Source organism: Ornithorhynchus anatinus, chromosome 12 (genome assembly GCF_004115215.2).
Source record: "Ornithorhynchus anatinus isolate Pmale09 chromosome 12, mOrnAna1.pri.v4, whole genome shotgun sequence".
Taxonomy (NCBI): domain Eukaryota; kingdom Metazoa; phylum Chordata; class Mammalia; order Monotremata; family Ornithorhynchidae; genus Ornithorhynchus; species Ornithorhynchus anatinus.
The window spans coordinates 20,498,567-20,521,960 of record NC_041739.1 but is presented as its reverse complement, the minus strand read 5'-3'; the positions used below and the strand labels follow the sequence as shown (position 1 = coordinate 20,521,960).

The 23,394-nt window shown below is 43.0% G+C and overlaps 1 protein-coding gene across 4 annotated transcripts in view; it reads left to right on the top strand.

The window, feature by feature from the left end:
* ARFIP1 (ADP ribosylation factor interacting protein 1) overlaps nt 1-23,394 on the top strand; it is a 113,513-nt gene that overhangs the window by 6,410 nt on the left and 83,709 nt on the right. The window contains exons 1-2 of one of the 4 annotated variants that reach the window (XM_007671794.4): nt 15,293-15,393; nt 16,710-16,789. The exons of 1 other annotated variant lie outside the window; for it this stretch is intronic. In XM_007671794.4, coding sequence (XP_007669984.2) covers nt 16,712-16,789 — 78 coding nt within the window. In that variant the 5' untranslated portion in view covers nt 15,293-15,393; nt 16,710-16,711. Of the gene's footprint in view, nt 1-15,292; nt 15,394-16,709; nt 16,790-23,394 lie in introns of those variants that run through there. 2 more of the 4 variants (XM_039913815.1, XM_029076511.2) reach the window with 2 other exon arrangements.

Genomic DNA, 23,394 nt, shown 5'->3' with positions numbered 1-23,394 from the left:
GCTTCTCTTGGCATCTTTTGCAGAATTGCAAGATCAGCATTTCTGTTATCATTTAAAGCCTCTCAGTACTGAATGCTTCTGCTGATCTTCACCCAGCATGCACCGTTAGTGTCAACTACTGCTTGAATTTACTTTTTGGCAGAAATGTTACCGATTTTATTTTCCCAGTTCTTTTGGAGTCCTGGTGTTTCTGTAAACATGTGTTTAATCAAAGTTGAATCAGTGTAGTAGTCTGGGAGTGGTTTAGTCATGTTTTTGTCACCTTCCTGTCCACCTCTGCTCATTCTCTACGAGGTTGAGCCAGTAGAGGACAAGAGACTTAAACCGGGGTTCATGAGCAGGTCTCGTAAAGGGTTGGGTAGAGTCTATTCATGAGTTTGCCCCGCAGGGTGTACTTATACTGTTAGATGTTGCCTTAAGTGACCAGATTACTTGTTTAAATTGAGCGTTGGTTTTTTTTATATATAGTGGAAGAGGGACATGCCTTCTCTGGCCCAGTACTTCCAGGGACTCCAGGAAGAGTTTTTTACCGTGAGATCCCTTAGAGGTTGGTACCTGAGGAGGCTAGAACCCTGACCTTTCCCCAGTAGGTAATCTCTAGATTTCAACTGATCCATCTTAGGGGTAAAGATTGCTTCCTCAAGCAGCAGTGTTGATGGCACTATTTAATTTATGTAACTTTGTTGAAGGGACAAAGTTGCATTTATTTCAGCACCAGGTGCCTGAGCTTGAAAAAAAATGGTGTATTATCCTCACTTTTCCATTTGCCTTAGTTTCCTATACTCTGTGAGACTGAAGATACACGTTTTAAATGTTGCGATGATGCCTAAGTCACATGTTGTTGGCAGACGATAAAATGAAATAAGTAATAGTGGTTATGTTTCCCCATGACTTCCTTGTTCTGCTTTAATTTAATTCAGTCCACCAGTTACCTAACCTACCTTTAGAAGGCTACCATCTTTAAACGTACTGGTAAAGATAACAGATAATTTCTTCTCCAGGATGACTGAGTTTTCTAAGGATCTGGCTTTTCCATGGATTACTGAACACGTTTTATACAGTCCTTTGTTGAGGCTAGCAGAGAATGTTTTATTAATGTTGCAGCTAATATAAATGGCTCAGTGGTCATTCGGGCTAGGTCAGTCTCTTGTTTCAGCCTATCTTTGGTAATGATTCCTTTAGTTGCCTCCAACAGAGGAAGTCGAGATTTGAACATTCAGCTACCAACAGGAACTTCCTGGAACTTCAGTTTTATTTCCTGACCACTTATTCTTAGGACAACATATCTCAGGGCCTTACAGTTTTTTCTTAATTTTTTTATACATAGATTTTTCCACAGTAAATGCAGCCACTCTGGAAGACACTGCGGGTTATTCTGGTATTTTCTGCATTTTCAGTATGGTCATTTAAATTTGAAGAACAATTTCAGGATATTTAGAGTTCCCTAACTTATTTTCTTAGTGTTCTTTGTGAAGTCGTTACTGTTTTATTTCTTTTATGTTGTTTGAGGGACCTTCTTAGAGGAAATAGGCTTAGGGAGTGATAGTTTTTGTTAAAAGCCCAGTCAACTAAAATTTTAAGAGGTTTGGAAACCACTTGGTCTTTTTTTCTCTTCCTATCGATGGTAGTTTCACTGCTTACTAGTCTGCGAGTAGGGAGGGGAAAGGCGATAAAACTTAAATGTTGATTTTTACTCTGTTTTAAGATCTGGAAGAAAGGACTTGGGGAGGAGTTTGAAATGAGTATTTAAAGGAGAGTTTTGGAATCTTCTTCAGTTTCATTTTAGGTGTAATGTGCTACTTTTCTGTTAGCACAGAAAGCCAAGACTAGGCTATATTGAGTAATTAGTGCATTTATGCATATGTTCTTGAATATTGGCACTGGCTAACTTCCCACCAAATGTGCTAAAATGAATTTTCTTGAATGATTAAATAGATTTACCCGAGGTCCTTGTCGAGCCCAACTAACTACCATTGTTAATTTCCAGAAAGCTTGAAAATGTTTAGCCCCAAAGGATAGTCTGTTTAGTAGCCATCAGCACCTGAGCATTTATCTATCCAGGGCCCCACTTTACATTTTAAGCGATAGGGTGAATTTAGGACTGGGCCTGGCTGAAGGGAGGAAAAGCAGATGGAAGGGGAAGAGGGAAAATGGCAAAGAGGAAGGGAAAGGAAAAAAGCAGTCACCCTTCTCCCCCTTCCCTGTTGCATTGGCGTCTGTGCCGGGCACTGGGCCTGGAGTGGGTATCGGGGAGGGGGATGGAAGACTCTGGGGCCCACCTGGCTAAAAAGAAGTCAGTCCTTGGGGTCCTTCTACCCCTTGGGGAACTGATGGAAGCCACCCCGGTGCCCGCGTCCCATGGTTATGTTTCTGGGGCTGTGCGTCCTTTCGCAGTCGCCGATGAGAATTGGAAACTTTGCAGTGACACCGTCTCCTGCCTCCACACCGTCCTCTGTCGCTGCCTCTGTGTTGATCTAGGCTGATACCGAGCTGTGATGCCAGTGTGGCTTGCTTTCTGGGCCACCACTGCTGGCCCGGGCCTGCGGGGGCAGCTAACTCACCATGGGAGCCATGGGGTTGGGGGGGAAGGGACCCAACCTGACGGGCCCAGGGCCGGGGCCACATCTTGCCAGCAGCGGGCAAGGAGTAGAACTGCCGGGTTGCCTCCAGTTCCTTTCAGACTCCAAGGGCTGGGATGACGTAGTCCAATAAACCTTGGGGACAAACCTAGTGGTCGGTGTCGCCCCCCGCCACAGCCAAGTCCAGGAGGGCCCACAGCGTCTACGGCCCCCCTGAGGGTGTCCACCTACCTCTCTCTACAAAATGTTCACTGCTGAGCAAGGTGCTTCCTTTGTTATCTTATTTACTATTCAAGGTATCTACTAGTAGTGTGGTTGTACATACACTTTGTAACTTCACAGTACTTACATTTGTATCTGGTGTGTTCGCTTATTTGTTTGTAATCTCTTTAAGGGATGGTGCTGTCTTTTATCTCTTTTTTCCTTGTAGACTGTTCAAGGATTTGCTCACTGTCTTCTGCAGTGAGCCAACAGACCAAAACCACCTGCGATAATCTGGATTGGTTTACCGTTCCCAGTGATATTATTTAGGACTTTTCCGTAAATATTAATTAGTAATTCACTTTAGCATTACGGACAAATGCAATCTGGTTATATTAGGGCAGGGAACGTGTCTGCCAGTTCTGTAGTACACTCCCAAGCGCTTAGTACAGTGCTCTGCACACAGTAAGAGCTCAGTAAATGCCACTGATTGGTTATCTATTCTTAAGTGAGAACACATGTGGGAAAAATGGCCTCTAATGTTGCCATTAGTTAGTAATGTTGGTAGATCAGACAAATGGGCTGAGAGACCCTGGGTTGGATTACCAAACATCCCAGGGCAACCTTGCCCTGTGGGAGTCTCCTTTGGCGTCTCAGAAATTACATCCAAAATCTCAGAGTGGCTGGAAGTGTTCACCTTGCTGAGCATACTCATTCATTCAATAGTATTTATTGAGCACTTACTATGTGCAGAGCACTGTACTAAGCGCTTGGAATGTACAAATCAGTAACAGAGACAGTACCTGCCCCTTGACGGGCTTACAGTCTAATCGGGGGAGACGGACAGACAAGAACAATAGCAATAAATAGAGTCAGTTTGAGTCCAAGCAAGTGTTTCTGTGACTTGTAGATCCCCATCTTCCTGCTCTGCCTTGGCGCTTGTTTGACCGAGCTCCTGGCATTACACCGTAATGTTGGTGTAACGACAGATCTAATAGAGTTTTGGCCTCAGGCCTGAACCCCAGTTAGAAATTGTGCAGTATCTATCTAACATTTCCTCCCTGTCAACCAGTGGCATTTATTGAGTGTCTGCTGAGTGCCAGCACTGTACCTTGGGGGAAACTGAAGGAGTAACATGACACATGTTCCGTGCCTTTGAGGAGCGAATAGTCAAATAGGAGCAACAGACAAAAGTTATCTACACACAGTGAAACCTAAAAGAAGGGCATTTATAAAGCAGGAAGTAGCACGAGCACATCAAGATGAAGCTGCTGAGGAAATAATTGAATATATAGATAAGTATACAAATTAATAAAAGTATGTGAATGCACATGAAGGCTGAGGGTGAGATCTAAGTGCTATGGCTGTATGTTGGTCTGAAGAGACTGGGGTGTTTCACCCTACCCGTGGCCCTTATTTACATTTCTGTCATTTGTTTTAATGTTGGACTGCCCCTCTAGACTGGAAGCTCCTTGTGGGCAGAGAACATGTCTACCAACTCTCTTGTGTTGTACTCTCCCAGGGACTGGGGTCAGTGCTCTGACAAAGTCAGCACTCAATAAATACCATTGATTGATGTTTTAACTTGTTTGGGCAAGGCTTCATGGAGAAGGAGTATTTTAGGAGTTCTTTAAAGATGGCTAGAATGGGGTCAGGTGCATTTGGGGAGTTGAGGCCCAGGGAAACAGCATGAACTAGGAGGGAGCGAGATGTAAGGAGAGAAAAATGCACAATGGGGAATTCTGGATGAGGAAACTGATCCTCTGATACGTAAGCTGTGGAGAGCCTCAAAACCATTTCTGTCCCAAGTTTAGGATTTGATCTTCCTTTTGGCCATTTCATGGTACTTTAAACTTTCTATTTTTACTGTTGGAAACAACTATACTGCTTCAGTTAAAAATAGATTCATCATAATCAGCCAATCAATCAGTGGTATTGAGTGCTGACTGTGTGCAGAGCACTGTACTAAGCGCTTGGGAGAGTCCAAAATAAGAGTTGATAAACACATTCCCCGCCCAAAACAAGCTTACGGACTAGAGTGTTTAACCATAAATAGTAAAGAAGCAGCTTATTTGTTGCTCTTTCCATCCTAACACTTTACTCTGCTGTTAAAAGCTCTCCCATGGCACACTGCATCAAATGCACAATGGTGACTTTTGGGTTTTCATGGTTGCCTAATATATAGCCCACCTAACTGAACCATTCTTTGCACCTTAAACCTACACCCTCCTGTCTAGCCAGTGACCATCTTAATGCAAGGATCTCTGTATAACGAACATCCTCCTCTTCCCATTCACTAACCGTATCCGTCCAGTCTCACTTCAAGTCTCATTTCCTAAAGAAAATGCCAATGCCCCTTAATTAACATTAATTGAATGGTTAGCAAAGCAGCACCTTGGCTTGACCAATTCCATGTACAACACAGTTATTCCTTCCTTCACTGACTCTATTGACGCCAACGTACGGATCATACTAAGCTTAGAAGAAATTCAGGCCGTGGAACTAACGTGTCTACCAACCGTATTATATTCTCCCAAGCACTTAGCACAGTGGTCTGCACAGAGTAAGCGCTCAGTAAATACGATTGATTTCTCAGTCTTAAATCATGTTCTCTCCAGATTGCGTAGTGAAAACATGCCTTAGTGGAATTGACTGTTTAGGAGAGTTCCAGTTGTACTTTCCCTGATAAAATTAATTCCCTTCTTGTTGACCACCATATTACCGTAATATGTTGACATCTATCCTCATGCCTCAAATGTATAACGCTCCAGCCCTTAATGCCCTATATCTTCCTTTCCATCCAGCTTGATAGGTATTCCGGTAAACTGCATACTCGTGCTAGTAAATCAGGTTGGCAACAGAAGACAACTTTTGCATATTTCCCAGGGCTTAACATTTTTAATTAAAATACTGTATTATTACTCGCTACAGAATACTTGGTAATCAGGTAGCTGAATGATTTGTCTTTTGTTTTTCTCATCTCTCTACCCTGAGTTCACTTCAAAATATAAATAATAACAGTATTTGTTAAATGCTTACTATGGGCCAGGCACTGGGGGGCGGATACAAGACAATCAAGTGAGATGCAGTCCCTGTCCCACGTGGGGCTCACAGACTAAATAGGAAGGAGTAGGACCGAATCCCCATTTTATAGTTGAGGAAACCGAAGCATAGACACTTTGAGAGACTTGCCCAAATTCACACCGAAGGCAAGAGGTGGAGCCAGAATCAGAACCTCGAACTCCCATGACTCCACTAGGCCGTGCATCTTGCATTTGTTTTCCTCTGGTTTTTGGTGTCTCCCTGTTGCTTTTTAGATCAATTTCAAAAGATTTCTTCCCTTAATAACCTATTCATGTTTTTGCCCCTGCTTACGCGTCTGCTTATGTATCTCCTCCCAGCAAATTCTCCAACTGGACATTTTCTTCTTTCTTCCAACATTTCCAACCACACCCTTTCTTCTTCTTTTTCAGCATTCCCAACTCTCAAACAGAAAATGTACTGTGCCCTGTCTCTTTCTATCTTTGACCTCTCTTTTGGACCTGTGCCGTCCTCTGGGCTTCCTTCTCCCTGTCCCAGACTCTGGTACGTCTAAGAGGCTTATGACTTAATTTGCTTGAGAACCTTGTTGGTGCTTTAGATAGCACTATCTTCTGCTATTGTTCTCTGTTAATGCATGTATCTGGGGCAACTTCCCATTCTCCAGCCAACAAGGCACCCTGACTCCTTCAAAACCCTTGGCAAGAATCACTTTTTTTGAGGAGCTCATGCTGAGACACTTGGCTAGAGATACACCACCATTGGCATGTATATTGGAGTAGACTGTGGCCTACTGGATAGAACATGGGCCTGGAAGTTGGGGTTAAAGTGCCGATATGCCGCTTGTCTGATGTGTGACTCTGGGTAAGTCACTTTTCTGTGCCTCTGTTATCTAATCTGTAAAATGGGGAATAAGACTGTGAGCCCCATGTGAGTCAAGGACAGTGTCCAACCTGATTAGTTTGCATCTACCCCAGTGCTTAGCACAGTCCTGTCACGTAAGTGCTTAACAAATAGCATACCAAAAAAAACCCAGCACACTGTTGAATTAACTCAGTAATATTTGTTTAATTCGGATCTCCACGCATCACTTCAGTGCACTTTATTTTTCCACTGTTAGTGTTTTGTATGTTTCGGTTTGATTGTACATCTGCTTTTTTGCAGACCAAGCTTCTCTAAGATGCGTGGCATTGCACTTAGTAGAATCATTGCATTTTTCTGTGAGCTTACATAATGCTTCCTTGTCTGTGAAAACGTATAAAGGCATCTCTTAAGATTCCGAGTATATTAATTACTAGCTTAAAGCCTTAGTTATCTCCTGTTTAATATCAGCCTTTCGTAAACGTTTGCTGCTACTCGATCCAGTTATGTAGTGCCAGGGTTTACCTGTCCAAAAAGGACATTTCTGTTTTGAGAATATAGTTACTAGGGTTTCATAAGTATGACCTATTAAGTTATAATTTGCTTTCCTCCAAGTCCCTAATATCCTGAACATTTCTCCCCCAATAAAATCATAATTCATAAAACCTACATGTGCATATGATCTCTCTTGTTACTTTGTCCCTCTGACTTTTTGCCAGTGTTTTCAGATTCCTTTCTTTGTTGTCACAAGACCCCACGTAACTCGGAAGTTCAAAGATTGGAAGGACAGGAGTATAAGTATCTTTAACTAGATATGGAATGGGTCTCTGCGTTAATTAATCTTATACCATATCTCTTACTCTGCCTCCCAATTAATTTTTCCAAGAAAATGAATAAAATAAACGTTTGACTAAAAGGGCACTGTGATTTTGAGCATTAGTTTTGTTAGACCTGGAGAATTTTGAGAATGCTGTAAAAATAGCTTTGTCAAATGATCATATTGTCTTAGAAGCCAAGGTCCTATGCATTTGGATTTGTAAGAAGGAAGAAAAGGTTTACATATATCTAACATGAAGATTACCAGCTCTATGAAATGGTTACTCAATGAATTCTTTACCAGAATGTAAGCAATTGGAAGGAATCCTTTATATTTAAGTTTCAAGCTTGTATTGAATTTAGGAGATCTGAGAATTTTCCCCATTCTAGGAATATTTCTATGTTGGTGCACTTTTTTAATGAAAGAGGAAGAAATGCCAAAGATACATCTTCCCACAACTTTCTGATAATGAATGAAGGCACGTTGTGGGCATGGAATGTGTACTTAGCATAGTGCTTTGCACACAGTAAGCACTCAATAACTGCATTTGAATGAAATATGATTGAATGATTGGGTTTCTTCTGTATGTTTTCGGGCATGGTGGACACAGATCCAGCATTCCCCAGCAGCTCTGACTTTATTCACTTAAAATAGCCTTGGAGCTGCCAAGTCCCCCCCCAGCTCTGGCTCTTCATTTGGAATCCTTCTACATGTTTGTACTTTCTCTCCCCCAATCCCACACCCAAACAAAGCCCTCCCAGCACCATGGCACTGCTTCCTTTCTGTGACCTACCTTTCCTGAGTTCTCATGCCCTTATCTTCAGGTGGAAAGTTTAGTTTGACTGTTGGAGGGCAAAAGGTATCATTGAAAAATCCCACTTGAGCATTTGGAAGCCTGTTCTCGCTTGAACTTGTTTGTAATAAGTTATTAATTAACAGAAAATGTAATTTCCTGCTACCATTTGAAAAGTGTCAGCTCTTCAACCCAGGGTTTGTGTAAATGTGTGTGACTAAATCAACAAATATGTCTCTTTAATAGGACATTATGATTCAGTCATATATTTTGATCTTCATAGACCTTTTTTTGTTTTTACTAAGGCTTGTGATAAGAGCTAAATTTTACTTATTAACTATTGCCTTGGCAACCTGTGTACAGCCTAAGAAGATCACTGGACTGTTTCAAATAAGTCAACCCCAATTTGTTTTGAATGCAAGTTAGAAAGAGAGACTAAAGATGTAACAAGAGCCAATAATATATTTTTAGTTTTGCAAGCTAAGGAGGGTAGCAAATGGTGATTCATTCATTCATTGTCGTATATATTGAGCACTGACTGTGTGCAGAGCACTGTGGTAAGAGCTTAAAAAGTACAATACAGCAATAAAGATGAAATGAAGCTAGAAGTGACATCATCCCCAAGAGTACAAAATGATAAACTTGATTTTATTCTTCTTATTTAATAATAACAACTATCTTCTAATAATAATTATTGTTGTTCACTGACGTTACCTATCTGATAGATCACACTATGTAATGACCTCAAAGCAAATCTCTCATAAAACAACAGAGTAGCAGTCTTTTGGGAAATAACTAGTCCAGTTTTCAGCCTTCAGGGAGCTCAGTGAGCAGAGGTTTTAGGAAAGAAAGAATATTAAAAAGAGGAATTGAACCAGTGTCAAGTGCTGCAAGTAGCAAACATTTTGAGTTACATAAAATAAGCCGAGTAGGCTGAGCTCAGCTGAATATCAAATCATAGTAGATTTTTCCGTAAGGTGCTTTTTTTGTGCATTCACTTATTAACATTTAATGACCTACACTCATAATATTTTATGATATGGATTTTCATTGGTAAGTTATTGGTACATGTTACATTGCTCTGTAGCTTTTAGAGAATATACCTTTATTTTTTATCACTTAACTATATTCAATTTTTAGGATCTTTAGAATTCATTAATGCAAATCACATTTTTTTTTGGGGAAGCTACACTTTGTTTAGAATTCTTTCACTTAACACTCTAGAACTAGATGGGAGAATTAATAATTTTCATGTTTACATTGCTATGTAGCTTTTAGAGAGTATACCTGTATTTTTTATCACTTTACTATATTCAGTTTTTAGGATCTTGAGAATTCATTAATGCAAATCACATTATTTTCTTTGGGAAGCTACACTTTGTTTAGAATACTTTCACTTAACACTCTAGAACTAGATGTAGAGAATTAATTTTCATGTGGGCCAAGTGGATTGTTCTTTGAGTTTTAGTGACCTTCATCCAGATTCCCCAAGCACCACCTAGGTGGCTCATAGGCAATATCTAGAGAGCCATCCATCCTGAAGATGTTGAATGATCTTCTTGATAATAATAAGAAAAATGATGGTATTTGTTAAGCACTTAGTATGTGCTAAGCCCTGAGGTAGATACAGGGTAATCAGGTTGTTCCACGTGGGGCTCACAGTCTTCGTTCCCATTTTACAGATGAGGTAACTGAGGCACAGAGAAGTTAAACGGCTTGCCCAAGGTCACACAGCAGACAAGTGGTGGAGCCGGGATTAGAACCCACGACCTCTGACTCCCAAGCCTGGGCTCTTAGATGAAAAGGAGATTGAGCAGTTCAGCTAATAGTAGGTAACGCTGAAAATGCGACCCTTTCTACTAAAACACATATATGTTAATGATACTGAGAAGCAGCGTGGCTCAGTGGAAAGAGCCCAGGCTTGGGAGTCAGAGGTCATGAGTTCAAATCCCAGCTCTGCCACTTGTCAGCTGTGTGACTGTGGGCAAGTCACTTAACTTCTCTGTGCTTCACTTACCTCATCTGTAAAATGGGTATAAAGACTGTGAGCCCCACATGGGACAACCTGATTCCCCTGTGTCTACCCCAGTGCTTAGAACGGTGCTCTGCACATAGTAAGCGCTTAACAAATACCAACATTATTATTATTGAAGCAGTGTGGCTCAGTGGAAAGAGCACGGGCTTGGGAGTCAGAGTTCATGGGTTCGAATCCCGGCTCTGCCACTTGTCAGCTGTGTGACTGTGGGCAAGTCACTTAACTTCTCTGTGCCTCAGTTACCTCATCTGTAAAATGGGGATTAAAACTGTGAGCCCCACGTGGGACAACCTGATCACCCTGTATCTACCCCAGCGCTTAGAACAGTGCTCTGCACATAGTAAGCGCTTAACAAATACCAACATTATTATTATTATAATTATTGTATTATTAAACACTCACTATGTGGCAACCACGGTAGTAAGCACTGGGCTCAATCCAAGGGTATCAGGTCAGACAAAATATCTGTCTCACGTGGGGCTCAAAGACTAAATGAGAGAATGGGTATTGAGTCCCCATTTTACAGATAAAGGAAACAGACACCCGAGAAATAAAGTGACTTGCTCAATGTCCCACTACAGGCAAGAGGTAGAGCTGGGATCAGAACCCAGGACTTCTCACTCCTAGACCCATGCTCTTTCCACGAGGCCATGCTGCTTCCCATTTTATGTCAACTGCAGCAGCAGTAGTAGGACTTTTTTTTTTGGTTATTTAATTTTCCCTGAAAAAGTCCATCCTCTCATTTATTTGCAGAAACTACTGATGGAAAATGGGTTGGTCAGTATGACTTCACATTCAGGTAGGAAAATGAAGGCAAAGAGGAGTTACATAAATGTGTAAGATCATTTGGTTTAGACTTGTCCAACCTGTTTGGGGTGGGAGAATCATCACAGTTAGGAAAGAAGGTGTGTGGGTGGTGGAAGGGTTGGGGGTGTGGGGGAGCAGTTCACCCTAGCAGTTTTTCATCCCAAAGATTGAACTTCTTCCTCAGTCCCTCTAGATCCCTGGCTAATGTTGGAAGTGGGAGAGTGGGGGCCTTGAGTAACCCTGTAGGATTTTGGTTATGAAAGGAAGAAAAGCTGGAATTTGCACTCAGCCTTGGAAATCAGAAAAGAAGAAAGACATTTTTGATCTTTGCCAGAGTCAATGAGAAGGTTGGAACCAGTAATAGCATCTCAGATAATTAATTCCTGCTAGAAGAGCAGCTTGATAGTTGGAGATATTTTATCACTTTAAAGCCAGATTATTTTCTGAAAGCCATATCTTTTAAGTGAGAGATTATTTTGAATGATAGTGAATAAATCCAGAATCACAACCTTATTGCATTGCTTTTTCCTTTGTTTCAGTTAAGGGCAAGTTTTTGAATGGTGACTCTATGGTCCCTATTGTAATTGTGAGAGGAAAAACAGAGTTTGAATAACTGCTTTATCAGATGCTTTATAATCACATTTGGGTGTCTTGGAGCAAGGAATCATTCAAGGAAAACATTCCTGCTAATTAATGCCTGGGAAAGTATAGGTAGTTGAAATCCTCCAATAGCCCCAGAGTGTCTTTTACCAGGTTGGGTGAACAAGAAGTCAAAATCTGGCCTGATTGAATTACAGCCCCTCGTGCTTGAAGGCAACACCCTGCCCAAAATCTCAAGCAGAAGAGAGTTGCAAGCGAGCTGATAGATGTAGATTAAAATTGTGCTGCTCCACTTTAATTGCTCACTGATCTCTTTAAAATAATCATTTAACTATCTCTGAGCAGGGATCAATCAAGCAATCAGTGGTGCTGAGTACTTACTGTATATAGAGCACTGTATTAAGCATTTAGGAGAGTACAGTACAACAGAATTAGTGGACACGTTCCCTGCCCATAATGAGCTTAAAGTCCAGAGTGGGGGGCAAACATTAATATAAATAATGTAAAGTCCAGAGTGGGGGGCAAACATTAATATAAATAATGTATAAAATTTAAAGAAAATTTAATTTAAAGAAAAGTACATACGTATGGGGCTGGGGGTGGGGCGAATATCAAATGTCCAAAGGTCACAGGTCCAAGTGCATAGATGACGCAGAAGGAAGAGCGAGCTGTGGGGGAAAGGGCTTAATCGGGGAAGGCCTCTTGCAGGAGATCCGACCTTAGCAATGCTTTGAAGCTGGAGAGAGTGGTGGTTTGGTGAATATGGAGGAGGAGGAGGGAGTTCCAGGCCAGGGTGAGGATGTGGAAAAGCGGTCGGCGGTGAGACAGATGAGAGTGGGGCACAGTGAGTAAACTGACTCTAGAGTAGCTGAGTGTGTGCACTGGGCTGAAGTAGGAGATTAGTAGGATGCAGCAAGGTGACTGTGTGCTTTAAAGTGAATGATAAGGATTTTCTGCTTGTGGAGGTGGATGGACAGCTATTGGGGGTTCATGAGGAGCTGAGATGTGGACTGAATGTTTTTGTTGAAAAACGATCCATGCAGCAGAGTGAAATGTGGATGGGAGTGGGGAGAGACGGGTCCAGAAGGTCAATGAGGAGGAGAGACTACAGAAACCCAGTGTGCTGCTGCTTGGAATCAATCCATCAATCCATAAGCATTTAGTACAGCAAACTGCCCACAGTAAGTGCACAATAAATGCCATTGATCACTAACATTTAGTGAGTGCCGTCTACGTGCTTAGCAGTAAATAAGCATAGATTTTTGCCCTCAAGGAGTTTACTCTCTACCTTGGACCTACCCAGGTTCTTACTTCTATAATTGAATGCTGCAAGTCCGGGAGATTCCAGTCTTGAATCCTTCTCCTTTGCCTCCACCTCCCTGTTTTCTCGCTGATTGCCCTGCCCCCCGCCCTGGAGCGCTGGCCCCTGTGGGGGATGCAAATCCAGGACCAGACCTGTCTGTGTGTCTGGCGGAGCAGTGTTGTCTCCCAGTATTGCTGTAGCTCTTGATCCCAAAAGCCTGTGAGGTCTGGAGGCAAGAGTGGGCAACGAAGCATTTCTGGGCCCTGGCCCAGGGCAGAGAAACCTAAATGGCCACAGTCATACCATAAATGATTACGGGTAGCACATCCTTGGCCTAGATAATCCACGTATAGGTTATCAGAACTTGAATAATTGAGAGATAGCTGTACTTTTATTTGGGAGTGCCAACTTTCATTTTAAGTTTAGAGGTGAATTTGAGGCACACCTTCAAGGGGGTGGAGTTTTGAGGCTGCATGGCTTTGAAGACGGAAGCTCCTGCTGACCTCCAATGGCTCGCAAAGGCCCTGGCCGGCACCAGGGTCCGGAAGGGGATAGACCCCAGTCTGTACTGGGGCCATGTGGTCTTCATCTGGGATCTGAATGAAAGACGAAGAGGTGCTCACCTTGCCTTGTTGCCCTGTTTCCTCTCCTGTCTTACGGTGCCAGTGCCCAGTAGCCGCAGCTATGGCACTTGGCCCAGGCCGGACCAGTGGCAGAGGATGGGGCACGGTGGCTCTGCCTCTGCCCTGGCCCCTAAGCCTGGCGAGCACCTGCCTCAACCCTACCAGTCTGTCCTCGCAGACTCCTGTCTTGCTCATGCTGGACTGTTGGGCTGGGGCAAGAGAAACCCCTCTGGATCATTGGGCCAGAAAGGGGAGCTGCATCTGCCAGCAGATTATTTTCCTTGCAAATGTGGTTGTACCATAAATGAATGTATGGTGGAGTATGTTTGTCCAAAGACTTTACATATGATGAGAAGCAGCATGGACTAGCGGAAAAAGAACAGGGCCCGGAGTCAAGAGACCAGGGTTATAATCTCAGCTCCACCATTGCCTGCTGGGTAACCACGGACATGACATTTAACATCTTGTTGCCTCCGTTTTTACGTTTGTAAAATGGGGGTGAAGTACCCATCTCTCCTCATCCCTTAGGGCTCAGAGCCCTATGCTGGACAGAGGCTGTGTCTAATCTGACTGTATTGTATCTCCCCTAATGGGTAGCACAGTGTTTGGCACATTGTAAGGACAGAACAAATATCGCACTTATAAATTAATTAAGGAGAGGTTCCAGAACCCATCCTAATGAGGCGGCAGGTAAGAAAAAAGACACTCTCAATCCCTCTTGGCCCTCTTGTGTTCCCAGTTGCTCTTCTGTCCACCTCCCTGCTGCCCCCCAGACTCAGCCCCATCTTTCAACCCTCCTTTGCCCCCACTGAGGTCCAGTGTTTTTCTTTCTTTTTTCAAACGGTGAGCATGGCCACCATCCACGTTCCCTTTCCTCCTCTTCACTTCCCTGCCCCAGCCTAAGGTGCAGGACTGGGGCCAGGAGTGGAAGGACAGACAATGGCTTGGGAAGGGACTGTGCTCTCTCTCTCTCTCCCTATACCACTTTCTTTTGCCTTGGTCTGCTGTTGTTCCCATTCCTGCTGCTTTGGCCAGGAAGAAACGTTGGGGTTTACAAGCAGGAAGGGAAAAGGGGACAGATGTGTATCCTCCTCACACTCACTCAGGCATGTATTCTCCTCACATTCACTCAGACATACATCCTCCTCAGTCACACACACATATTATCCCTACCACTTACACAGACATACTATCTTCCTCCCACATGCAAACGATCTTCCTCCTTGCGCACACACACACACACACATTCTGTCATCCTCACACTCATGCAGGCATACTGTCCTCCGCACACTCACCCAGGCACACTATCATCCTCATATGCATACTACCCTTCTCGCGCTCAGACACTCACACTATCCTCCTCACACTCGTAGCTGGCTGGGCTAAGGGCAAGGTGTGTTTGTGGGAATCTGGGAAATCACTGTGCCTGGGATTCTGGATGATGGAGTGGTTCCAGACATCTCAACCCATACGCTCTCTTGATATATCACTGTCCTCTGTGAGCATAGAGGGTGCTTATTCACCAGATAGCCATCCTATCTCCTTTTATCCTTTCGTCCCCTGTGACTGACTGAAACCGTTTCTGCCAGCTTTTAGACACTGCCAACTCCTCGGTGGGTGGACCAGAGTATCTGGAAATGTTGTCCTGGGCATCCCCTTATCTAAACCTTCCTCTGGAGGGAGGGGAGCATATCAGGGAACATTTCACTGTCAGCAAGCACGCACAGCTATATCGGTAAGTTTCATCAGTAGGTTTCTCTTTGGTCTCCTTCAGAGTGTTCTGCCCTTTTTTAGCCTTAGCCCAACCATACTTCCCGCATACCCCTACCCCTTCTTGCAAATGTTTGACAGCAGCTGTCATTGCCGTCACTGACCAAGAGCAAGACTCTTCCTCTTTAGCGGCAGCCACTGCTGTCACCGCCGTCACCACTGAGGTTGAATGGGCCCTGCCGAGATGAGGATGGGAGCTTCTGGGGTGATCAAAGAAAAATGCGCTCTCCAGCTGCCCTGGAAACCCCCACCTCAGGTCTGGGAGGGCCAGGTGAATGTTCTCATGGCTACTTGCGTCCTCCGACTGCTGCCATCCATGGGGTCAGTGGTGGCAGAGGGTGGCAGGCATCACAGGTGTTAAAATCACATCTCTTCCAAGAGCCCTAAGCCCCTTATTTCTCTCAACTGCCCTTCCCCTCTGCGTTCCCCTTAAGCATTTTGATACTCACCCCAGCCCCCCAGTACTTGAATAAATGCTTTTATACTCTACTGTTTTCCTTATCTGTAATCTGTTTTAATGTCTGTTACCCCCTGTGGACTGTAAGCTCCTTGTGGATGGGGATTGAATCTACCAACTCTGTTTTAATGTATTTTGCCAAGTGCTGAGTGCAGCTCTCAGCACACAGTAAGCACTCAGTAAATAGCATTTGATTGACTGAATGGAGATCGACTGATCAGGAACAGAGGAGGCAAGGTCCTTCTCTGCTGTATTACACTCTCCGAAGCCCTTACTACAGTGCTGTGCACATAGTAAGCACTCAATAAATACCATTGATTGATTGATTCTCTTCACAGTCCTGTTTTTATCTTCCTTCTCCCTGTCTCTCGCTCGTCATTTTCTATCCCTCTATTTTCTTTCCTTCTCTCTCTTTCATTTGTCTTCTCCTTCCACCTGTCCCCCACACCTGTTGATGCCTCACCCCTGATTTTCTTCCAGTCCTCAGGTTATAATCACTTAGATATGGAACTGCAATAAACTTGGATTTGATATTGCAGTCAGGTCTGGGTTAAACTGTAACATGGATGAAATAATCCATTTTGTGCTGCATATCCCGTGAAGGAAAACTCTTTTTTTGCTAAGATGACCCACAAAGTTTTCAGGCATTACAATATGTCATATACCTGCTGTCAAGGATAAGGATGGCTAATAATATACTCAAATTGTAAGCATGAAAAGAAAATGATTTAATGATAGAGGAACAATAATGAGCTGGCAGCATTGAGGGCCTTGCATGCTGGAACTTGAAAAATTAATGCATGCCCAACAAATTTCACTTCTAGGTATGTCTGACCACAGCAGTGATTCCACAGTTACTGAGACATCTCATCCAGCCCGAGAAGAGGCCAAATCTGACTCTGAGGTGATTGGGTGATATTGACATTGCTTTGAAAAATCAACCAATCAATCAGTAACGGTTTCAGGCCGTCCAAATTATAATAGTACACCTTAAGATTGTGGGATTTGTGTTTTCGAGAGGTTGGGAGGGGAAGAGTGCTGGAATCGTGAAACATATGGGGGGAAAATGAGTCTGGCAGAGAGCTAAATCAATAAAAAAGATAGCAAGCAATTTTTATCTTTTGATATAGATGTACGGTAAGTTTGAAAGTTGTTCAGAGCTTGCTTGAGGCTTCAGAACAGTTCCAGACTTGATTAAAGTTATAGGGCTGGTGTTGAACCACAGGCTGGTCAGCTGCCCCCGACAACTCGCAACCACCTAGAACAGCGCTGGGCACCGTGATCAAAGTTATAGAAATGGGAGTGAGCCACAGCCTAGTCAGCTGCATCCGACAACCTAGAGCACTTTGTGGGTGCTCAGTAAATGCCTTTTGACTAGGTTTTTGATTGACTTTGCCCCCTGCACCCTAGAAGAAAAAAAAGCCTGTCAGACATCTACTGCATTACCAGCCAATCTATGTTTAGGTCTGAGTCTTAAGGAGAGTGCTTGGCTCTGGAAATGGCCCCTGGCAGTTATAAATGGCTTGACTGCAGCCTCGGTAGGAAGTTAATAAAGAGGAAGTCCACAGAGTTGAACCCAAAGGGCGGGTGGAATGGGAAACGACAGACCCAGTGTTTAGCTTTAGTTTGGCTTTTCTTTGAAGAAAAAGTTAAACATGCCTTATATAGAACCACTACTGTAAAATATTCAGTTGCAAAGGTAAATATGTAATCATTGAAATGTTTTTCTCAGAGAATAAAAACCCTAACCCACCCTTCTGGCAAATAACAATGAATGGTGTTTATTGAACACTTACCTTGTGCAGAGCCCTGTACTAAGTGTTTGGGAAAGTACAACAGAGATGGTAGAAACAATCCCTGTCCACATGGAGCTTGCAGTCTTCAGGAGGAGACAGATAATAAAATAGATTATGTAGCTACCTTGGGTTTATGGATTACCAGAGTGTGAACTAGATATGTTCTGTGGTGAATACATATTACATAATAGTTGAGAATAGAGTATGACTTCTTTTTTGGCTGCTTATCTTCATGTTTTGGTTTTGAAAAGTGATGAAAATTTGCTTCTTGCCCTAAAATAAAATTGCTTTTTAAAATATGCTGTCCTTAGCATTTTATCTACAGCTTTTTTGCTTTGATGCGAGCATTTGATTGTCTTTGTAAATTAAACCTTTATTAGCAACTGCCAATCATAGATTTTACCTTATTGTTTATTTCTAATAAATTTATAGCTGAAACTCTATTTGTCTGGCCCAACTGGGACCACCCAGCTCTGGCTGAATCCCCATGATAATGAGGAAGCCTTAGTGAATGAGGATTTTTGGAAGTAGTACATCAGAATTTCTGTTTTTCTCTTTTTTTAAAAATGGCATTTAAGTCCTTACTATGTGGCAGGCACTGTACTAAGCAGAAACAAGCTAATCAGGGTGGACTCAGTCTCTATCCCACAAGGGACTCACAGTCTAAATCCCCATTTTCAGATGAGGTAAGTAACTGAGGCCCTGAGAGGTGAAGTGACTGGTCCAAGGTCATTCAGCAGACAAATGGTGAATTCAGAATTAGAATCCAGGTCCTTATTATTCCCAGGGTCCTTATTATTCCCAGGTCCTTCTGACTCCCAGGCCAAGTTGCTGCTTCTGCTCAAAAATAATAGAATCCTGAGAACTAGAAGAGACCTTGGGAAAAATTATCTGGCCTAGCTCACTCCCTGTAACCAGGTAACTTATTGTACTATTCAGGAAGGTTGAACTCTTTGTTTTCTTAAAGATTTCTAAGAATGGAGTCTCTACAACTTCTTTTGATGGCCCTTTCCAATAAATCAATAAGTCAATGCTATTTATTGAGCACTTACTGTATGCAGAGCACTGTATTAAGTGCTCCGGAGACAACACAACAGAGTTGGTAGACATGTTCCTCTGCCCATAAGGAGCTTACATTCTACAGGCGGGGACAGACATTAAAATAAATTACAGATAGGGGAAATAGAATGTAAGGATGTGTACAAAATGCTTAAAGTGAAATGCGTAGTTGACAGGGGAAGACAGAGGAAATAAAGTTTTAGTTTAGTTTTTGAAGGCCTTTTGGAGATGTGAATTTTAGGAGGGATTTGAAGATGGGAAGAGTGATGGATTGTCAGATATGAAGGGAGAGGGAGTTTCAGGCCCAAGGGAGAATGTAGGCAAGCAGTTGGTGGTCAGATAGATGAGATCGAGTTATAGTGAGTAGCTTGGCATTAGGGGAGCGAAGGATGTGGGTTGGGTTGCAGTAGATCATAGAGGTAAGACTCATTTATTCAGTTGTATTTATTGAGCGCTTACTGTGTGCAGAGCACTGTATTAAGCACTCGGAATGTACAATTCGGCAAAAGATAGAGACAATCCCTGCCCAACAGCGGGCTCACAGTCTAAAAGGGGGACACAGACAGCAAAACAAAATACGTAGTCAAGCATCAATACCATCAAAATAGATAAATAGAATCATGGATATATATACACATCATTAATAAAAATAGAATAATAAATAATATATACAAATATACACAAGTGCTGTGGGGAGGGGAAGGGGGTAGAGAAGAGGGAGGGAGTAGGGGCAATGGGGAGGGGAGGAGGAGCAGAGAGAGGGCTTAGTCTGGGAGGGCCTCCTGAAGGAGGTGAGCTCTCAGTAGGGCTTTGAAGAAGGGAAGAGAGTTTGGCAGATGTGAGGAGGGAGGGCATTCCAGATCAGCTGTAGGACGTGGGCCAGGGGTCGGTGGCGGGACAGGTGAGAATGAGGCACAGTGTGGAGGTTAGTGGCAGAGGAGCGGAGTGTATCGGGTGGGCTGTAGAAGGAGAGAAGGGAGGTGAGGTAGGAGGGGGCAAGGTGATGGAGAGCTTTGAAGCCAAGAGTGAGGAGTTTTTGCTTCATGCGAAGGTTGATAGGCAATGAATGGAGGTTTTTGAGGGGGGGAGTGACATGCCCAGAGTGTTTCTGTAGAAAGATGATCCAGGCAGCGGAGTGAAATATAGACTGAAGCAGGGAGAGACAGGAGGATGGGAGATGAGAGAGGAGACTGATGCAATAATCCAGTCCGGATAGAGAGGGAGAGCTGAATGATTGCTTTAAAGCTGATGGAAAGGAGTTTATGCTCTTGTGGATATGGATGGGCAGTTAGTGGAGGTTCTTGAGGAGTGGGGAGACATGGACTGAATGTTTTTGGGGTTTTTTCCTCAGAAAATTGATCTGGAGAGCAGAGTGAAGTGAGGACTGGAGGGGGGAGAGATAGGAGACAGGAAGGTCAACGAGAACACTAATGCAGTAATCAAGGTGGGAAATAAGTGATTGGATTAGCATGGTGGTAGTTTGGATGGAGAGGAAAGAATTTTAGTGATATTGTGAAGGTACACCCAGCAGGATTTGGTGACAGATTGACTATAGGGATTGACTGAAAGAAGTGAGTTGAGAAAGATACCAAGTTTATGGGCTTGTGAGGCAGAGAGGCTAGTCCTCAAATGGCACAGGATGCCTTTATGGCCAATACGTTTATTTTTTAATGTCCTGTCTCCCTCCACGGTGGCTCCTACTTGCCGAACCCCACAGCTCGGAGGCAGTGCCTGTGTTCACAGGGACTCGGGAGGGGTTCACATTGTCTCTAGAGCAGTGGAGGGGCTTTGAGCTCAACTTTCTTGGGCCCAAAATGTCAAATTGTGAGTCCCTTTTGTGGCAAGGACTGTGTCAGACCTGATTAACTTGTAGGTACCCCAGTGTTTAGAACAGTGCTTGACACATAGTAAGCACTTAACAAATGCCATAAAGTAAAATAAAAATTTAAATTTATCGTGCAATATCAGAATTTGCAGCATCAGAAATAGTAAATACTTGATTTTGATTTTTAAATCTACTTTGAATTTCATGATTTTTTTTTGTATAGCACTTTAATTTTTTCCAAACACTGTCATATTATCTCATTTTATCCTCCCAACAGGGAAGCAATGCGGATTATGATGATGATGATGTTGGTATTTGTTAAGCGCTTACTATGTGCAGAGCACTGTTCTAAGCGCTGGGGTAGACACAGGGGAATCAGGTTGTCCCACGTGGGGCTCACAGTCTTAATCCCCATTTTACAGATGAGGTAACGGAGGCACAGAGAAGTTAAGTGACTTGCCCACAATCACACAGCTGACAAGTGACCGAGCTGGGATTCGAACTCATGACCCCTGACTCCAAAGCCTGTGCTCTTTCCACTGAGCCACGCTGCTGCCACGCAAGCTACACTTGCGGACTAGTAGAAAGACCATAGGTCTGAGAGGCAGAAGACCTGGGTTCTAATCCCAGATCCATTGTTCACTTGTCTACTTGGGGGCACTAGGCAAATCACTTAAATTCTCGGTACCTCTGTTCCCTCATCTGTAAAATGGGGATTCAGTATCTGCTCTCTTTTCTTCTTAGACTGTGAGGCTGATGAGGGACACTTGATGATGTCCAGCCTGATTATTGAGTAGCACTTAATATGGTGTGGGGCATATAGTAAGCGCGTAGTACCACAATTGCTTTTATTATTGTTTTTGTTATTATTGATAACAGCAATAAAAATTCCTGTTAGAGAATTCATTTTCCAGATAAAGAAGTTGGGGCTCAAAGGGGCTAAATGCTTTGCCCGAGGTCCGTTAGTAGAGCCCGGACTAGAATCCCAGTCTCCCGAATCTAGTCCCGTGCCCTTTCCATTGATTTGGATTTATTCCTGAAATTTTTTTTAGCATTTGCATGCTTGCATTTTTAAGGTATTCTGGAATGACATTTTTCTGCTAAGTTTAATTTGGGGAAAAATATTTGTAGAAAGAGATCTTCCCTAAAAACCCCAGCACACGGGGTTGCTAGGCTTTCTGAAATAAGATTTCAACTTTTTGGCAAGTCAGTCAGACCTATGTCCCAACTGATGTTTTTGTCAAGTAAATATTTTATCAAAAAGAAGTTTTCTGTTGGACTGTACACTGTGCACTTGAGTAGCATATATACTCAATAAATCCCAAATAATTATGAGTTAATCCCAATAATTAGTAAGTCATCAACATCTTGCGGAGATCGAGGGGAGGAATTTCCATTAGCCTTTAAGGCTGAATCTGTTTTAAGATGGATTAGATCCGGGTTTAAATAGGTAGGACTTCCCAAACCAAAAGAAATCCATCAAGGCAATAGCATGATGAAATACTGAATCTATGTTTTGTCATGCTACACTGCACTGCAAATATTTGGCAGGTTGAAACTCAGCCCCTTTGTGACTCAGTCGGCTTCCCCATCTTTACGCCCCGATGGGTGTATCTTGGAGAGGGCTTGGGGTACCCTCGGAAGAATTTCCTTGCATTGTGGTTGCACCAGGAAACACGGGCTGGGAAATGTTTTTATTTCAAAGCCCCCACAGGAACTAACGAACCTGGAAGGATGTGAACAGAACCAACATCCCAGACCTCTCTCCGCTATTTGGATTTCAGAGCCCCCACACCTTTCTGAGGACTTGTGACCCAGATTGGATTTCCTCAATTCCCCCGAGATCCACAGGACCCGAGGATTGTGTGACTTTTTGGCCCAAACTGGAATATTTAGTAAGATATCTGGTATGTCTTCCACATGCTATCAACGGTTAGCTACCTGATGATACATGTGTTGGCCACATGAGGGTGTGCTTTAACTGTGAAATGGCAATGCATTCTCCAAATATAATCAGATCCCCCCCCCATCTAGAGTGCCTGGAGTTAGTATTTTCCCTAAAAATTTTGGCTCAGCTTCTTCCATCAGTAGCAAGGCTGAAAAACAGACCAAACATGCTTAATAGTATTCTTAACATTTGGCCTTAATTCAGAATATCCTTGGCTTTTCCATTAGTCACTTTTAGGTTATTGTTAGATTAAAAAAATTTTTTTTTGGTCTCTAGTTCCAAAAATGTTGCCTGTTATTCTTACATCAGTACTATCAGAGGAAGAGTCAAAGGCCTTGGGAGTAGAAAAAGCATGGGCATGGGAATCAGAGGACCTGACTTCTAATCTTGGCTCTGCAACTTGCCGGCTATGTGACCTTGGGCAAGTCATTAACTCCTCTGTGCCGCAGTTTTCTCAACGGTAAAATGGGGATGCAATACTTCTTCTCCCTCCTATTTAGACTGTAAGCCCCTTGTGGGACTAATTGCTTTTGACCTAATTAACGTGTATCTACCCCAGCACTTAGAACAGTCTTCAACACATAATAAATACTCAACAGATACATTAAAAAACAAACAAACAAAAAAAACCCGAAAGGGTCAGCCCATGGAAAAAATTGAGGAAATTCTGACTCTCTTGTCAACTGCAAATTCCTTCTAATTTACTTCAATAATGAACTCAATGCATTTCATATCATTTCATTTGATGCAAAATATTTGTTTCTTAGCAAAAGTAGCAGTCATAGTTTTTTTTTAATCAGGATACAGAAGTACTATCCAAATAATGACATTTTAAGAAAGCGGAAGAATACCCTAGCCAGCTGGAATGGCTGTAGAAATTA